Genomic DNA, 18,618 nt, shown 5'->3' with positions numbered 1-18,618 from the left:
TAATCAAATATTCAAATGCACTGTTTAAATCACAAAAAAAAATTTAACAAAAATATGATAAAAAATATGTCTGAGACGTGCACAAACATAAAACAAACTCAATAAATATCTACATCACATTTTTGCATGATTTTTTATTTAATTTCTTTATGTTTTCTTCAAAAACAAACACCATATCCCAAAAAAACCACATAAAAAAAGTTATTAATATAATTTAGTGGGTACAAACATATTCAATCATCATATATTCAATTGCGCATACGGGACCCACCTTCAAACTTAAATGTGAACATAAACTCCAACAAAACACAAAAGTCAGCAAACAACGGCCGCATGCTTCACCTCTTTTCTGCTCTTTGTCTGCCTCCATTATAATCTTATTGTTCTTTTCTTAAATATTAAATAAATTAATTAAATAAATAAGTACACATTATCTTCTTATTTAAATAAATAAAATAATATACATTATACACATAAAGATAAGTGTTACTTTAAAAACAAATAAATGAAGCATTCCTTTTCTCTTCAAATGCAAAGCCCGCCATTCTCTCCATTCAAAATTACTACTAGTACTAATAGTACTAAAACCACTACTTCACCTTATGAATTTGATTTCAAAAAACAGGAACAATTAATGGGTTGTTATCTAACCGGAATTCTCCGCCGTATTCTCATCGGAAATTCGAAAAGCCGAGCACCGATAAAAGAAGATCAAATCAAAGATGAAAAGAAGAGTTCAAGAAGTCCTTGCTTGCTTACAACTCTAATGGATCTCAGTGCTAGTTCTACTACTACTACTACTACCACCACTACTACTACTACAAATTCAGTGTGTTTGGATGAAGTTGAAGCATTTTTCAGAGAAGAGAATGAAGAGTTTTGGGTTTTAACTTTCATTCCTGATGAAGTACAAGAGAATGAAAGCAAGAATTCAAGCCCAGATTCAGTTTTAGACATCCCATTTGACTTCAAAGGTAACTAACAAATTAATATTGAATGTCTCATTCTTTTATTTTTATTAATGTCTTGTAGTTTATGATCATTAATTAATGCAGAGGAATATAAGAAGAAGCCAAGAGAGAGGACATCAAGAAGAAGGTTGTATGATAATAATAATTATTGTAAAGAGATCCATAAGGAAGTGAGAAAGGATAAAGAAGAGCTGGACTTTGAAAGCTCAGTGATTTGGATTGAAAAGAATGGATGGAGATCAGAACAAGTAGAAGAAATTGCTGTTAAAATTGGTTTGGAGATTCATGCTGTTCTTCTCTTTGAGGTAATTCAAGATTTGTGTTTCATTTGAAACATAATTTTAATTCTATATAAAAACTGTTTTAATGTGTGTGTATATATATATATATATGTTTGTGTTCAGTTGTGACATTAACATCAATTAACTATCATATTACAACAACTCAAGGCCAAGAATATGTTCTTATTTATTTGTTGGAATGTAAATTAAAGTATAAGAACTAAGTAACAAAAACAAGAAAACATTTGTTAGTGCTTTAAAATATATGTTAAATTTTTGAAGGACTTATTCAACTAAAATTTTTGAAAACATTTTGCTTAAGTTGTCACATCTCTTTGACCTGCTTACCATTCAACAGCAGCTAAACAAAGAAGAGTAAATATTAAATAATAAAAAAAGCAATAAATAAATTTATTCTTGATTGATACTGGTTTTGAAAGATAGCATGAGGTCCCCATCTAAATCTTTGAAAAAAAGAAACAATCAATGAAAGGAACAAGTGAGACCTTTAATTTGAATTCCAAAATTTCCAAATTAATGTCAAGCCCATTTATTTCTCAAAATATTTAGCTTTTCTAATTGTGTTTTGATTCTATGTAGAATTTATTTTTCTTAATCCAAATAAAATAATGAGAAATTATGTTTAATTAGGTCTTGTTAGTAATTACTGTTAATATAAAATAATTAAACTAAAGAACACTAAGTACTTTTTATAAGGGTTTTCACTTTGTCTAATATATTAACAAACAAAATAAGCACTGACATTTTTAAATGTATATATATTCAGAATTAATAAAGAAGAATAACAGGACAAAAGCATAGGAAAGAGGGAAAGGCAAAACCAAACAGAGGTCTGTAATGTGGAAATGAAGGGGGTTAAAAGGACCCACACAAAAAAAGTGGAGAATAGATGTGAATAAAAGAAAGGGTTAAGTGGGGAGCAAAATTCATATCATCCAATCTCCTCCACTTTTTCCACCACCAAATTCACAAAGACAACCACAACAAAGAAAGTCAAATCATACATATATATATATATAAATATATTATACAAACAACAACATTAAAGATAAAAGATCCATTGGAGGTCTACAAGCAAAAGACCCATCTTACTTTCCCATAAAAAAATAATACAATAAGATATCACAAGTTTGTTTCCCCTTCTTCACTTGTTTCATCATATTCTTCTTCTTCCTCTTCTCTTGAATTCTGTAAATACTAGAACTATATATATATATATGTGAATGAAAGAACATGAAAGAGCATCAGAGACTCCCTTGGGGCATGTCCTTGAGCAGCTGCTGATATTTAAGAATTAATTGAAATATTTTTTAGAAAAAGAAAAAAAGAAAAAATGGAAAGGAACTAAAGAACTGGTCACTGGTCAGGACTAATTAAGAGAAATTTCATCATGGTTTCTTTATGCCACCATCTGCTCCTCAGCCCAAGAAGGAAGCATCTCAGTGCCACCACTCTCAAGCCCATACTGCATCGGCGCGCCGGCTTGAGCGGGCGCGTCCTTCACTAGAGACTGTACCCAGGACAAGTCCGGCTCATCTAAAGCCGCCGGCGCAGCTGCGCCGTTGTTGCGGAAGCCGAAAGAAGCCGACTTTCTTAGCTTGTTCAGCTCCTCACCTTCAATCCCCCAGTCTAGTTTGCCGGAAGGTGAGCCCCAGCCGGAGAAGCCGGCGGGTGGTGCCACGGCTGAGGAGGTTGGTGCGAGGGTGGACTGGCGCGCCACCGCTCCACGGTCGATGAAGCTCTGGCTTCGCTTAGCGAAGGATGAAGCTCTTGAATTCATGATGGCCGTGGCTAGCGAGTGATCAAGCGCTGGGATTGATGGTGATGCGCTGGAGTATGGGCTTTGCTTCAATGAGAGACCTTGAAGAAGCTCGCCGTAATCTGATCCTCGGTTCGCCGGCCAATTGGAAGATCTTGGAGACGATGCAGCGACTGCGGCTGCTGCTTCCAGCGCCATCAAATCGAGATCGAGTTGGAGGTTTCCGGGCGCTCAGAGTGGATTTGAGCCTGTTCGTAGTTGGGGAGCTTGGTTGCTGCATGAGAAGCATCGCCGTCGCCATGTCGAGAGAGGAGGCTCTCGGTGAGGAAATCATCGAGGCTGAGACGGTGGAGGGGTTCACCATCCGGAGCTCTTCTGGCTTGTGAGCGAAGAAGCAGACACGGCGATTGCATCCCGTCTCGTCCTTGCAGAGCCGGGTGCGGTACTGCGCTGGGTGAAGCCAGCACTCGAAAACACCATGCGCGTACTCACAAGCGTCGCCGTTGCGGCATGAACCCTTGCGGAACTCCGGGCACGGGACGCAGCTGTAGAGGTATTTCCTCGGGTCACGGCGCCGCGCGTTCTCGCCGGGGTGGACGAAAGGGCACTCGGTCCAATCATGCGAATACGCGCGGGAGCATGGCTTGATTTTGAAGCTATACATCCGGAACTCGTCGGTGCCGTAGATCCCGTTCTTGATGTCCGGCAGCGTCAGGTCCGGCGGGTACTCTTTCTTCTCCTTTACTTCCGTTTCCTTCGCCGGAGACGAAACCCTAGACGGAGACGACGGCGACGCGCCTTCACTAGGGTTTCTAGGGTTTTCACAACCGAATTCACCGCGATCAGCTTGGGGATCAGATCCGCCGGCCGGTTACCACCAGTGTCAAGGGCATCAACATCAGCGTTAGCCGAGACAAGAAGCTTAATAGCATCGATTGAACCAGGGTGAACAACCAGCAACAGCGAGATGGAGAGCAGTGGCGGCGTCATCGCCGGAACGGCGATTCACATCAACAGCAGTCAAATCAGAAAGGATATAGTTAAGCACAGAGATACTACCATAAACCGCAGCGATCTGGAGAGGAGTTCGGAGATTGAACCCCATCCGGCGATCTCTCCCAGCGGAGCGTCCATACCACGGAGCTACGACAGCATCTACGGCGACGCCGCTCACCTCGATCACCTTCTTGAAACCAGCCAAATCATCCGAAGCCGAGAGTTCAAGCAACAAAGAGGAGACATCCTCCATGGAAACAGCACCACCACGAGGAGAAGGAGAGGTGTATCAATGGCGAGCTTGGCTTGGATTTGGGGAAGACGATAATGGCGGGGGGTTAAGTAGGAGAGATGCTGGTCAAAAAAGCCAACGCTCCGAAGCTGCCCATTGTCCTTGTTACTAAACCAGATTGGAATCCGGGTTTCAAGTCCGGGGCCCCACTTATGATGACGTGGAACCGCTTCACTGGATAAGATTTGGGGCCCATGCATAATGAGTTGAAAGTAGGTCCCACTTTTAAAGCGAATATAAAATCTGACGCGTATGAGTGTGGGTTTGGATGTGGATGGTGTTTGGGAATGGAGAGGGGATTGGGTGTGAGTAGGGGAATTGGAAATGGCCACGTGTCGGTGGGTTTGACCGGGGTTTGACGGACGGGTCACGCGTTATGCATTCGGAGAGGGGGTGACGTGGCGGTTTGCGGTTGCTTATCTTATTTTTTTTGGTGGGCCACACGTTTGGGCGGTCCAGTCTCGGGATCAGGTTAATAAAGTAGTGGGAAAAAAATATCTAATCCCGCACGCGTGGGATTCTCATCCTTTGCCGGTGAGGGTACCGCTTAACATGAACATGAAACCCTACTACAATAGTGCTATGATCCCCTGATATTTGATCTACTTCCTCGTGGGTGTTATTCACCGGTGATATGCGTGTATCGCATGGGTTTTACTTCTTGGCCCTTTATTTTCTAATATATTATGAGATAGGAGTAGCATGAAATTCCAAACTTTTGAAGGGTATTACTCATAAAATCCTCAGGCTTTTTTTTTATTTTTATTTTAATTTATTATTATTTTTTATGGGAAGTATGAAAACAAAACACATGAGTGCCAAATTGAATAAATAGTTTATCCATGATCATGGGACTACAAAAATCGAAGTCTGGTTTTATCTTGCGTTAAGAAATTTACAAATATACCCTTTTTATATTAATATATACATATAAAGTGTTTAATAAAAAAATCTCTAGCTAAAAAATACCCTTGTGTTAATATATATTAATGTAGTATTGTATATTTTGTAATTATTAATATAAATTAATTAAAAATAGAAAAAGTTTTTATTTTTTTAATCTCAACTCTTGTAAAAGCAGGCCGGGCCCAGAGAGAGTAAAAATTTACGAGACTGTTGTGGTATTGATAAGTTATTAGGTACTGCGGGGCATGAAGTAAGATATGTGATAACCGAAGCAAAAGTGGCCTCAGCCTGTGCCCCACCCCATTGCCATGATGTCATACATAAATTTCATCTAAAAAAACAAAAAAAAACAAAAAATAGCTTATCCATAAAATAAAATGATTGATTATTATTATTTTTTTTAATGACAATAAAATTTTAATATACGTGTAAAACTAGAAGAGGCCAATAATTAGGATATGGTCAAATAAATAGTTAAAATATATATAAAAAAACATATACAAAATTAATCTAAAAAAGGGTCAAGTTGTCATAGGTTACATCAGCGTGCAATTTTTATTATTTACATATATCATTTATTCCTTTTTTTTACTTTTGTTTTTACTATTGTTTAAAACTTTATAAACTTAGTGTTAGTGCCCGAGATTTAGATTTGTATTTCTCTCCCCCTAAGGATCTTTTCCTTTACGGGATTTTTTGTGGTGTGTTTCTTTTCTGTTCTATTGTTTGGTCTTATCACTCTTGGTGGTGACCGCTTTTTTGAGCCCTTGGCTCTGGGTTTATCAGTACTCGCTTTTGTTTCTTTCTTTTTTTTAATGAACGTGGTTTATCCACTTTTTCAAAAAAAAAAATAATAGTAAATAAAAATAAAAATAAAAATGTTAGTGCCTACAAATTATTTTATCAAGTGTCAATTCTTTTTTATGAACCAAAAAAAAAAACTAGTATTCATTAAAAATAAAGAGCAAATATATATACATTAAAATATGTCTATCAAGTATTCAATTTATCCGAAATATAAAAAATACATCATCTTCCAAGGAGAAGAAGGAGGTTAACATTCTAAAATACAACCATTGAACAAAGTTCCAAACTAAACACTTGCATTAGGGTCTCTTAAACAAGAAGAAATCTAAGGTTAAGTGGCCTTCTCACAACTACACTCATCTGCTTAAATATTATTAGGTGTGATCATCATCCTCTTAATTCAACTGGTTTAAACAACCATGCTCCATCAGTCATGAACAGTGGGGGAAAAACTAGTAGCCAACCACTGTCTAAAACTTGGACATTAAAACCCTTTACCATTTTCTCAATGATATATATATATCAAAGTCCAAACAACAAATAACTTCTAAACATATAAATTTATATAGATTAAATATATATCTATATATACATAGTGTGTGTGTGTGTGTGTGTATTGAAGAGTTTGGATTGAAAACTAATGAAGATGTACATGTGGCAAAGCATTGTAGTGTTGTAGATGTATTTGGATAAGAGACAGTGTTTGCTTTAGAGTTGTAGTGGTTTTGTAGCTGTCTTCATGTGGTATGCTAGGAGGGAGAGGAACCATAGGACAATTAACACCATCTTCTCTTGTTGTATAATGTATATCAAACTTTAATATCGTATTTATTCATTTATTTATTTATTCTGTTAATTATTGAAAGTCTCTAAAAATATATCAATTTGTTTAAGTCAGTTTAGGTGCTTGTTTTTAAAAATGTTTATTGTTAATCTATTAAATAGTTTTTGTATATTTGCAATTTTTGTCTGTTTTTTATTCATTTTATATATATTTTTATTGTTTTAAATTTTTTCATAGTTTGTTTTTTATAAAAAAACAAAAAATTTTGAAAAACATTGATTTAAAGATAAGAACAAATGAGGCCATTGATTCCTTGCTGTGACAATAAAAGGGAACGTAGTATAATAAAAAAACCCACGCCATTGATTTCCTTATTGCGACAAAAGGGAGGGAATGTAGTATAATAAAAAAACCCACGCATACTCCGGACAAATTGCTTATCCATATTTATAAAATAATAAATAAAAATATAAGTAAAAGGGTTTTTATTTAAATTTTGTAATAAATATTAGCATGTGCTTGTGTGTGTGTATATCATTATATATATATATATATATATGAGGGAGATGTAAATTAAATAAGGTGGGAATGTCTTGTGGATCAAATTAAGTTTGCAAATGAAGCCCAAACATAAGATGAAGCCCACTCACGCACATGAGAATAATAATCATAATGGATTAGTTTTTTAAACATGATATGAAGCCCAGTCACGCACATGAGAATAGTAAGAATAATAGATTGGTTTTTAGTGTTTATTCACGTTAGATAAAATGGAATGGAGAGAGTATTTTTTTATCATATTCTCTTTTCTTTTTTTAATTTGATGACCTATTTTCAATTGGGGGACTATTAATAATGTTATCAATTAGATTATGAGTGTTTGGGTCTAGAGTTTACAAAACGTAATACTCTTTGCTAGTAGGGGTGTAAATAAGCTAAGTTATTCGTGAGCTACTCGAGATCGGCTCGGTCAATGCTCAAATTCGATTCGATTTTTCACGAGCCGAGCCGAGCTTGAGCCGCTCGTTTATGTTGACGAGCCGAGCTCGAGCCCAAAAATACTCAGTTCGTGAGGCTCGCGAGCCTAAACGAGCTTTTATATATAAAATATTAAATTATTTATATATAAATTACAAAAATACATAAGTATATAAACTATATTAAATTACAAAAATACTTTTGTATACAAGCTAATCGAGCTTAAACGAGCCGAGCTCGAGCTTAAACGAGCTCGGGCTGAGCTCAAGCCTTCGAATACTATACTCGAGCCGAGCTCGAGCTTGGTGATACTCGGCTCGGCTCGTTTACAGCCATTCTATATCGTACAATAAACCAATACAATTTGTGTATGTGCTCCTCATAAAAACATTGGCATCCTATTCCATTTCATTGATCAAGAACAATCGAAAAAGAAAGTTAAACGAGTATCTCTTTCTATACTTAATTTAATATAGTAATACAGCCACTTGTACCAATCCACCTGGAGGGAATTAGCCCTATTTGCTAGCAAGCTACTTAGAAGCAAATGACAAAGAAAACTTACAAACCAAGGTTATGAGCAAAAACTAGCGGAAGACGCCCAAGACCCATTTAAAAAGAATTAAATCATGTTAGAGCAAAAAATGCTCACAATCGATCATTGATAAATAGCAAGCCTATCTACTAAGAAGTTCCACTTTTCGATCTTCAAAGCAGGAGAAGAGTTCATCATAACCAAGAACCTATGTTTAAAATGTATTATTTAAATTAAAAGGCAGACACTAATTTTATATCTACGTGACTAATTTTATTCATTTATATATGGACATTAAATTAAAAACATAAAGATATCATTTTCTATATTTTACCTTTCTCCATTTTTTATTTATATGCTCTAAAGCATTCCATAAAAAAGCATAAAATAGTAGTTATCCGATTGCTATGTTGTACTTATCATCGCTAGTAAAAGTTCAATTTGATCACTTCATCCATGACTATAAACTTATAGATAAAATGATATCTATTTTATACCTAATTCATTTGACCACTTCATTCATCGATATAAAATTATAAAAACGAAGTATATATTAATCTTCATGCTTGTGTAAACTTAAATGGTTCACAAACCCTTTTTTTTTTCTCCTTTTCTTTTAATTTGTTGTTTCTGAATTGTTCTTACCATAAGATAAGTTCACCAAGTATATCCATCCCACTTGTCCTTATGACTTCACTCCATGTATATTATATCAGAGATGATATATATATGTTTCATATCTCCAATGTTCAAAAGACACCATCATTTAACAATATGGTCATCATTTAAGTAAGGAAAGTAATATTAGGGGATTGGTTTCTAAGTTGGCCAAAGAAAAACAGCCCACCTTTCCTAACCCTTCTTATAAGGATTGGGCCCCATCCAACATGTTAAATATTGGCCTCATATGATCCATATGTAAGTAGGCAAAACCTAACCCTAGTGTTTTTTATTGTCCATTGTTTATATTAGTGTATACATGAGAGACATAAATATGACATTTGTTGTTTAAAAATTTAAAGAGGAATTTTGCATGTGACACATGTTAAGACCTCTACATTCTTTTATATAATTACTTTGGAGGATGAAGAAAATTTTATATGATATTATTAATGAGTTTGGCACAATTGATGCTGCATTAATTATATATGATGTTTGATGGATGAATGATGAAATATTATCTTATTACATTTATGTTTATGATAGAATAACATCATTTCATATGTGACTAAGACAATATATAGTTTTTATGACTTTTGGGATGCTTGGACTCTACATAGGTTTGTTTAAATTAATATGATTGCCATGTATTGTGGAATGGCTCAATTTGATTGAATTTTTAATCTTCCTCTTCCAATAAGTTCAATGATTATGTTATGTAAGACAATAAAATAAAATAATAAAAGAAAGGAAATCAATGCTAAATAAATAAATAAAAATATGATGATTAAATGTATAATAATGAAAATAATAAAACAAACAAATAAGTAAATTGGTGCAATGAAATGTGAATATATAAAACTATTGATGTTCTAGCTAGTCAATAAACAAACACCATAAAATTTCATCCGTATTAAAATTTATGAGTTACGGAAAATAAAATCAAACATAGCCAACTAGCAAGCCGTCTTTTTAGATTATTTTGTGATTCCAACTCATTAAAGTACTCTTAATCCAACAATTTACATCATATGGAAATAAATAATAAAAAAGCTTGACAATATGGAACTTCTAGAAGTCAACTACCACACTTGTCCATTCTCTAGCTTGTGAAATGATCACACATTCACAATGTTTGTGCATATTTTTTTTTTTAATAAATATATATATATATATATATATTTCCTTATGGTCCCAATTTTGACAAACTATTTAGTCACGTTTTTGTTCAAAAAGTTCATATATATATATATATATATATATATATATAATTTTTTAGATGTATATACATATATATGTACACCATGTATTCATGAATGACTGTTTGAACTTTCAAAAGATTGTGTGACAATGAAATGAAAATACACACACGCAACTTAACTTGTTTTGCACTATGGCGTTTGTGGAATTAAAACAATGAATGACTTTCAAATTTTGCATGCATTTAATTCTAGATCTCAAACTTTCTTCTTTAATTTAATATAGTTGCAACTTTAAACCACCCCCAACCTTCACCTTCATGAGGATCTCTAATACTTGATGTGTTCATTCAATTTTGCACGAATCGAGTTAGGTTCGATTGGATTTCGAGTTTAATCATTTAGACGTGTTTTGTGAGTTTTGGTTTGAAAGGTTATTAGTACTTTTCGGCTTGTCATAAATATATCTAATAAAGCTCTTGTCTTTTTAAGACAAATGACTAACCACTTGTAGTTGTGAAAATGACAAAAAAGAGAAAATTCAAATAAAAAAAATTTAATTCCAAATTTTTCTTCATATACGGCAATTCAGGACAAGAAAAAATAAATGATTTTACATTATAATTATTAATATAAATAATTTTTTATATAAATTTAAATTCCATATATCTTTTCTTTTTTTTTTACTCTCACAATCTAATTAGCATGTATTTACCATAAATAAATAAATAAATAAGAGAGAAATCAATGCTTAACTTCCCAACTTATAGTTGTTTGCATTAGCGACACTTGTGTTTACAGTTCTTTTTTTGACAAATCCATCAAAGTCACTTTTTCCATTTTTTATATATAGTACTTCTATATATGGAGCAAACGTACTCCGGAGACATTGAACACCCCTAAATTGTGAAAAAGTTGAGAGAGAAATGAGAGGAGAGAAATACGAAGAACTATGTGTATGACTAGTAGTGTATACAGTAGTCAAATATGTTATTTTCTCCAGTTAAGTTATACTCATGTCTCGTTGGTTTAATTTATAATTTTTTACTGTACTTCTATTTATTATATATATTTCAATAATTATAACGTTTTAGGTATATATAGTGAAAAAAAAAATACTATTTACATGGGTATGGGCCCAATCAAATTGATCAACCCAATGGTTCCAAAGCACAAGAACATTCATTGATTGGATAATAAAACAATACATGGGAGACATGTTCACATGGTCTCCATTGATCATGACTTAATTAGATATGGCTTACTTCATTCTTGTATATATGTCGGCAATCCCTTTCTCTTTTCATATATGTATATATATATATATGTAAATGATATATAAACTTTTATATTTATCTAGATTTTATCCATTTGGTAATAGCTGTTAACTCTAATTGACAAATGAAGACTGACCACCACCACCACAAAGTGGTCTTATCTCTCACGTCTCTTCCCTCATCCATACACAAAAACTAACACAACGTGAAACAATATCCATTATATAATAATCATAATAATAATAATAATATTTCATTAAACTTAATGACAACTAAAGAGATTAAAAATATTAGAAAACAATAATGTTGTGCTTTTGTCTTCTGACTATATATCTTTCTAGCTAGTCATCAGTCACCTTTCACAAAATAAAATAATAATAATAATAATACATAATAATAATAATAATAATAATAATAAATTAATAATAATTCATCAATTAACATCCCCCCTTGATATATACTTAATCATAAAACATAAAAACAAAAACCCACTTGTTGTCTTCTTTTTAGCACGTTTCCATCTATGTCCCTTTCTAATTTGGCCTTTCTCACACCTCTACTTCTTAATTTTCATCTTCTCCTTTTTCTTCCTTTTTTTTCTCTCTTTTTTTTCTTTCTTTCTTTTTTTCTCATTTATGTCTATATATATATGATCAATATCTCTATGTTTACAATTTAAATGGACTGCTTGAAGGATTGGCCGGAGCCAGTAGTGAGGGTGCAATCTTTATCTGAGAGTGGTATCACTACCATCCCAGAAAGATACATCAAGCCGGCGTCGCTTCGGCCGGAGATTTACACACCGTGTTCCAAGGAGTTAAGCATTCCGGTGATCGACTTAAGTGGGCTAAAACAAGAAGAGCCTTCATGCAACTCAACCATGCAAGCAATCTCAGACGCTGTTCGAGAGTGGGGGTTCCTTCAAGTAGTGAACCACGGCGTAAGTCCGGCTCTTATGAAGAGAGCCAGAGAAGATTGGAGGAGCTTCTTTCACCAACCCATGGAGGAGAAACACAAGTATGCAAACAGTCCTAAGACTTATGAAGGTTATGGTAGTAGATTAGGGATTGAGAAAGGTGCCATTCTTGATTGGGGTGACTACTATTTCCTTCATCTACTTCCCAAATCTCTCAAAGACCCTAATAAGTGGCCTTCTCTTCCTCCTTCTATCAAGTAAGTCACATACATACATAAACCCTAACCCTAACCTTGACTCTAATTAACCCCTAATTAATTAACATCTTTCAGGGATATAATTGAGGAATATGGGAAAGAAGTGATGAAGTTGTGTGAGAGGTTGATGAAGGCTATGTCAGTGAGTTTAGGGGTTGATGAAGAGTACTTACAAAGAGCTTTTGGAGGAGAAGATGTAGGGGTTTGCATGAGAACAAACTATTACCCTAAATGTCCACAACCAGAGTTAACACTAGGGCTTTCAGCTCATTCAGACCCAGGAGGGATGACAGTATTGTTAGTGGATGACAGAGTTCAAGGTTTGCAAGTTCGGAAAGACAAAGTTTGGGTGACCATTAAGCCTGTCCCGGACGCTTTTATTGTCAACGTGGGTGACCAAATTCAGGTCAATATTTATCTCTAGCTCTTTTATTTGCTAGCTTTTCTTTCTTTCTTTCTTTCTCTTTTTTTCTTTCTTCATTGCATTGCATTGCATTGCATTTAAATAGAATACTCAAACACAGTTGAGACAGTTGAGTTGGTCCATATTAAACTTATTTAGATATTATTCTTATTTTTTTGTTGTTGTTGTTGTTGTTAGTTACTAGTGACATTTGATGAGAGCTGAAAGAATGTATGATTAGGAAAAAGGAAGGAGAGGAGAAATAAACAAAGTGGATAGATGTGTAGGATGCCTAGAAAGGCAAAAGAGAGAAGTTATGACTAAGTTATGAAAGTTCAAATGCACACGTGTTGTAATTTTGCTCTTTTGTAGATTCCAAAACTTAGTTGCCCAGCAACTACATTTCTCTCTCTCTCTCTCTCTCTCTCTCTCTCACTAACATTCTTATTGATTACTTGTTGTCAATCAAGCACGTTTTTCATGTACGCCAATTAATTATTTTTTTTTTTCTATATTATTATTATTAGTTGTTGTTGTTGGGTTTTTTTCAATCTCTCAATTCTGGTTTTTTTGGGAACACTGGTTTGATATAAATGGTATAGACTTGAATTTGAATTCTTATATGTTTATACTTTTTATAGCTCTAATTTATCAGTATCTCATCCTAAACTAAACTGATTTATAGTTTATGACTCATATAAAACAAATTAGATCGAAGACTTAATTTTTTTTTAAAATAATAAGGTCTTAATTAGGCGTCTTAATCATGACATTAATTTATTGGTAGGATAGGTAAACTTTATCTATCTAGCCAATTGATTAAATATATATATATAAAAGTAAGTGATTTTTTAATTTATTTTTCTAATAATATATGTTTTTGTTAACATGATGTGATCTACTTAATTAATTAGGTATTGAGTAATGCAATATATAAAAGTGTGGAACACCGGGTGATGGTGAATGCAAAGTGAAGAAAGGATATCTATAGCTTTCTTTTACAACCCAGAAGTGACCTTCTAATTGGTCCTGCACCGGAACTTGTGACACCTGATCGACCTGCGCTCTATCAGCCAATGACGTACGATGATTACCGTCTCTTTATCCGGAAACAAGGACCACAAGGGAAGTCCCTCAAGTCCACATGATATTCATATATATATATATATATGTATATCTTCATGTTGTACATGTTATTGTCTATTAATTAATATATTTTTGTTGATTTTTACTTGTTATATCTCTTCTAATTTGACTTTTTATATATAAAAAGTAGATAAATCATAAATTTTTTTAAAAACAAAAACAAACATATGAACTAGAAAAGAAGCAAACAACATAAGCCCAACAGAGCAAGACTGATCAAATAATTTCACGGAATGCATTCCACAATAGTGATTCCATCTCATTATATATATATATATATATATATATATATATGTATATATATAAATAGTTGAACAATTGAACATTTGAAGAGAAAGGCTTTATAATCATATAACAACAAGCTGTTAGTCCCAATTATTTAGAGCCAGTTACATATATATTTTTTTTTTTCTAATTTGCTCTATGAAAAGTTAATCGCTAAATAAACTAAACTCAAACATGTTATTTTGTAAAATTTTGGTAAATATTTTTTAGATTTATTTTTTTTTCTATGACTTTTTATTTGAAGAGCTTTTATTTTCTAAAAAACAAAACTATTTGTTTTATAAAAGTGAAAACATCACAATTTATTAAATAAAAAGGGAAGTGCAATCCAATATAGCAAAATAAAACAAAGTTGCACAATTGTAATCAGGTATAGTAAGATAAACTAAAGTAAGACAATTGCAATCAAATATAGTAATAAAGTAAAACAAAAAAAAAATACGGAACTATTATGCTTGAAATCTATTGGTGGTAAATATAATGATTATATATAGACAACCACTTGAAATCTATTGGTTGTAAATGTAAAAATTATAGACAAACACAACAAACAAATTAATAGTAATAATGACAATTCAAGTTATTTTTGAATATATATATATATAGATATATATATATTATATATGTTAAAACAAAAGGGAAAGATAATAGAAATTCCGTGATATAATGATTGGTATGAGATGAAAATTTGTTGGGTGGGTGGGACCCAAATTTGTCTCAAATTGACTAAGTATAAGATCGCATTGGATGTGTGATGTGTCCTTAATTGGCTTGGCACACACCGAGCCAAAATAACCACTCTTCAATGTTTTCTCACATGGTCCATAAGCATGATTTCATAGTGATGATAGATTCCCTCAAATATTTATTTATTTATTTAATTATAGCTCACATGTTTTTTTGATTTATTTGTTTATTTTGATTATTTATTCAATGTAAAAATATTTGAGTCTAATCTTAATAGTATGGGATTATTCATGATTGAGGCATGAATCTTTCGGTGTATTTAATAATTAAATAAATATAATTTATATTTTATTTTTCCCTGAATATGTTTTTGGGCTCATTTTGGCTTTCTTATGGTTCTCAAACATAATTAAAACTAATTTAAATGTGAAAATAGCATTAATTCAATAAAATACAAATAAATAGTATCAAACGTATATGTGTTAAATATATATATTTAGACACTTATCAGTTTTATTTTTAATCTATAAATGAGTTATAATAGAATTTGAATTTTGTAATAACATAATTTAATATAAATGGAGTGTAACATACAACCATACACTTATTGAAATAAGGACCAATATTGTTTATTTTCATCATTCAATTGAGAAATTATTGTCTTGATGACTCATGTGATTTTATTTAATTATTTGTTATGTTCTGTCCATATGACATAATTTGTCACGTGAAACTATTTAAGACTTTAATATATATATATATATATATATTATCTCTCTTTAGAAAAGTTTGAAAGATTGATAACTGTTTTTATTTTTATTTTTATTTTTTATTTTTACTTCTAATCAAGATATAGGGGTTTGAAAGGCATTCACATAATTAAGATTTATTAGAACAAGTTATATTTGCATGATTAATTAAAGAATTATGTAACAATAGAAATATCAAGTATCTCCACCGTCCAATCTCTATAATAAACCCAACCAACCAACATGAGTTTTTTTTGTTTTATTTTTAAAAAAATAGAAAACCACCTACTTTAATTAAGCAAAATAGAAGGTAGAATACAAAAGTTCAATAGAAAGAGATGGGTATAATAAAAAGACCAAACAAAACAAAAATACAAAGATAACATAACACTGAAATTTTAAAATATATGTATCTGCAAAGGAAACATGTCCAAATAAAATAATCCAAAACGGAGGCTCTGCCGTGAAGATAAAGTAAAATTCTCTGCAAAAAAAACTATCGATTAGACATAACAAAGTACTCTAATATATATTTTATAAAATTTATAAGAACATAACGTGACAAAGTGATTATTTTATTTCAATTCTTCACTATTCACCACCAAATCATTTTTTTAAAATAATGTTATTTATACGATACGAATTTATTAATTATTAGATTGAGAGATACATTTCAACTCTCACAAAATCCCCAATGTTATTTTCACTGTTTCAGAATATGACATTAATAATTATTAACATTTTCAAAAATTAATTCTACCAAACCAGTTTTTACTAGTAACTAAACATTAATGTAAAATTTATTTTACTATTACCTTATCAAAAAATTTCTGAACTTTAAAGTCTACAATATTAGATACATCACTCAAAAAACTTATACAAAACCAGCCACAAAAACCTTCAAACAAAACAATTTGTCACAATGTGTTACTAAATTATTAGAATGATATATACTTTTCAACTCTGCCAAAATCCAAAACATTATTTTTGTAAAATAACATAAATAATTATTAATATTTTTAAAACTTAATTCCAAGTTTATACCAATAACTAAAGGTTAATGTAAAACTTTGCTTATTTTACCATTTTAATTACCGTATCAAAAGATTCTAAACATTAACATCACTCAAAAAAACTTTACAAGCCGAAAACAAGATCAAAACTAGCCACAAAAAATTGCAAACAAAACATGTGTTTCATATTTGAGCTTCATTTTATTGGGCATTCCCACTTTAATGAGATGAACCACAAAATATGAGCACCAAACTACACTAGTTGTACTAGAGCATCTTCTTGATAAAACATAGCATTTATCATCATATCTTCTGGTCTCACTGTCTCAACATGTTTCTCACACTCACATTCACACACACATAAAAACACAATAAAAGAAGCATGCCTTCTGAAGCATTGCTAAATTTTTATTTTTTATTTTTTTTTTTTGAGGTAAGGTGATAAGCACCGGATAATCCTCAGAGACGTACGTGGGCGGGAGAATTACCACGTGTCCTCATCCTTTTAAAACTGGGGAGTACGGTCTTTTAAAACTGGAGAGCACGGTCAGGTGGAATCAAACTCGCATCTCTCTCAAATGAAACTTTCACTTGCCCAACAAGTTTATGATTTGTTTCCTTTTTTTTTTCTTCTTTTTCCCTCTTCTGTATTTCTATCAAGATGTCGACACATTTCAATTAAATGAAGAAATGAATTGATAGAATAACTCCGTTTTCACTTGACACACTTTCAATATATAGTAACTACACAATCAACATATCGATTTATTTCCTTTTTCTTCGATTGTCAATTTATGTCAATATTGAAACATTTATGTCAATATTGAAACACAGTTGGATCAGGATGGATGTCTTAATATCATTGTATGTCAATCAAATATCTTCCTTTCTTATGGCTCAAATAAAGTCTGTTTGTCATCTCTCTTTCTTTCTTTAGAAATAATTTTAAATATATAATTGAACTAGGAAATTATCATTTTTTTAAATTATATATATATATATATATTATAATTTATAAATTTATTTTGTTTTGATATTTTCACATTAAAACATATTCATTATATTTATTTTGATGAATCATATATATTTGAAGCACATCAAGTGGTCAGTGCATGGACCACCGTTTACTTTAAACAAGAAATATTATTCACATGATTTTTATCTTTTCAAAAAAATAATAATCATAACCGTGTTCCCATGAAGACCTTGAAAAAAATGGATTTCATCATTAAATCAAAAACTAATATCTTTCTCAATTGACAAATTAAAAAGTTCGATCAGACCTTAAAAAAAATTGAGTGGGTTGATGTGTGGACAACCTCAAATTTTCCATCCACTCACTCTTTATCTTTCTTGTAACCTTTTCTTAGTTTAAGGTCTTATGTAAAGCTCTCATCACCTCACATTAATTAATGACACATCCTCAAAATACAATTTACAAAGAAATTATTGCACAAAATACAACAACAAATACTGATCAATAATTTCAGTTGAAATCTATAATTAAAATTAGGAAAGCTCAATTACAATATATATATATAGCATCAATCATCAGATAGATGTTGATGTGTTGATGCAGACAATTGAATTTCAATCCGACTATTGTACACCATATAATAACCAGTATCAATATGTTTATAAATAGTAATAGTAAAAAAAATAAACGGTACAGTATTTTGATCTTTACCGTTCAATC

General features: G+C 32.0%; 3 protein-coding genes across 3 annotated transcripts; 2 read left to right on the top strand and 1 right to left on the bottom strand.

Annotated features, from left to right (window-relative positions):
- Positions 1-620: 620 nt before the first annotated feature.
- LOC120265323 lies at positions 621-1,303 on the top strand. Its single transcript, XM_039273193.1, has 2 exons — positions 621-974; positions 1,056-1,303. Exons 1-2 carry the CDS (start codon positions 635-637, stop codon positions 1,301-1,303), a joined length of 588 nt encoding a protein of 195 aa, XP_039129127.1. The 5' UTR covers positions 621-634.
- Positions 1,304-2,261: 958 nt separating this feature from the next.
- LOC120265396 (zinc finger CCCH domain-containing protein 33-like) lies at positions 2,262-4,372 on the bottom strand. Its single transcript, XM_039273278.1, is given in 4 exon segments — positions 2,262-3,251; positions 3,253-3,827; positions 3,830-3,977; positions 3,979-4,372. Coding segments are annotated over 4 exon segments (1,605 nt in total). The 5' UTR covers positions 4,282-4,372; the 3' UTR covers positions 2,262-2,672.
- Positions 4,373-12,078: 7,706 nt separating this feature from the next.
- LOC120264560 (probable 2-oxoglutarate-dependent dioxygenase At5g05600) lies at positions 12,079-14,280 on the top strand. The gene is made up of 3 exons (XM_039272383.1): positions 12,079-12,639; positions 12,715-13,045; positions 13,957-14,280. Exons 1-3 carry the CDS (start codon positions 12,146-12,148, stop codon positions 14,014-14,016), a joined length of 885 nt encoding a protein of 294 aa, XP_039128317.1. The 5' UTR covers positions 12,079-12,145; the 3' UTR covers positions 14,017-14,280.
- Positions 14,281-18,618: the final 4,338 nt, after the last annotated feature.

Source organism: Dioscorea cayenensis, chromosome 7 (genome assembly GCF_009730915.1).
Source record: "Dioscorea cayenensis subsp. rotundata cultivar TDr96_F1 chromosome 7, TDr96_F1_v2_PseudoChromosome.rev07_lg8_w22 25.fasta, whole genome shotgun sequence".
In the NCBI taxonomy this organism is placed as follows: Eukaryota; Viridiplantae; Streptophyta; class Magnoliopsida; order Dioscoreales; family Dioscoreaceae; genus Dioscorea; species Dioscorea cayenensis.
This window is presented reverse-complemented; position numbering and strand designations above follow the sequence as displayed.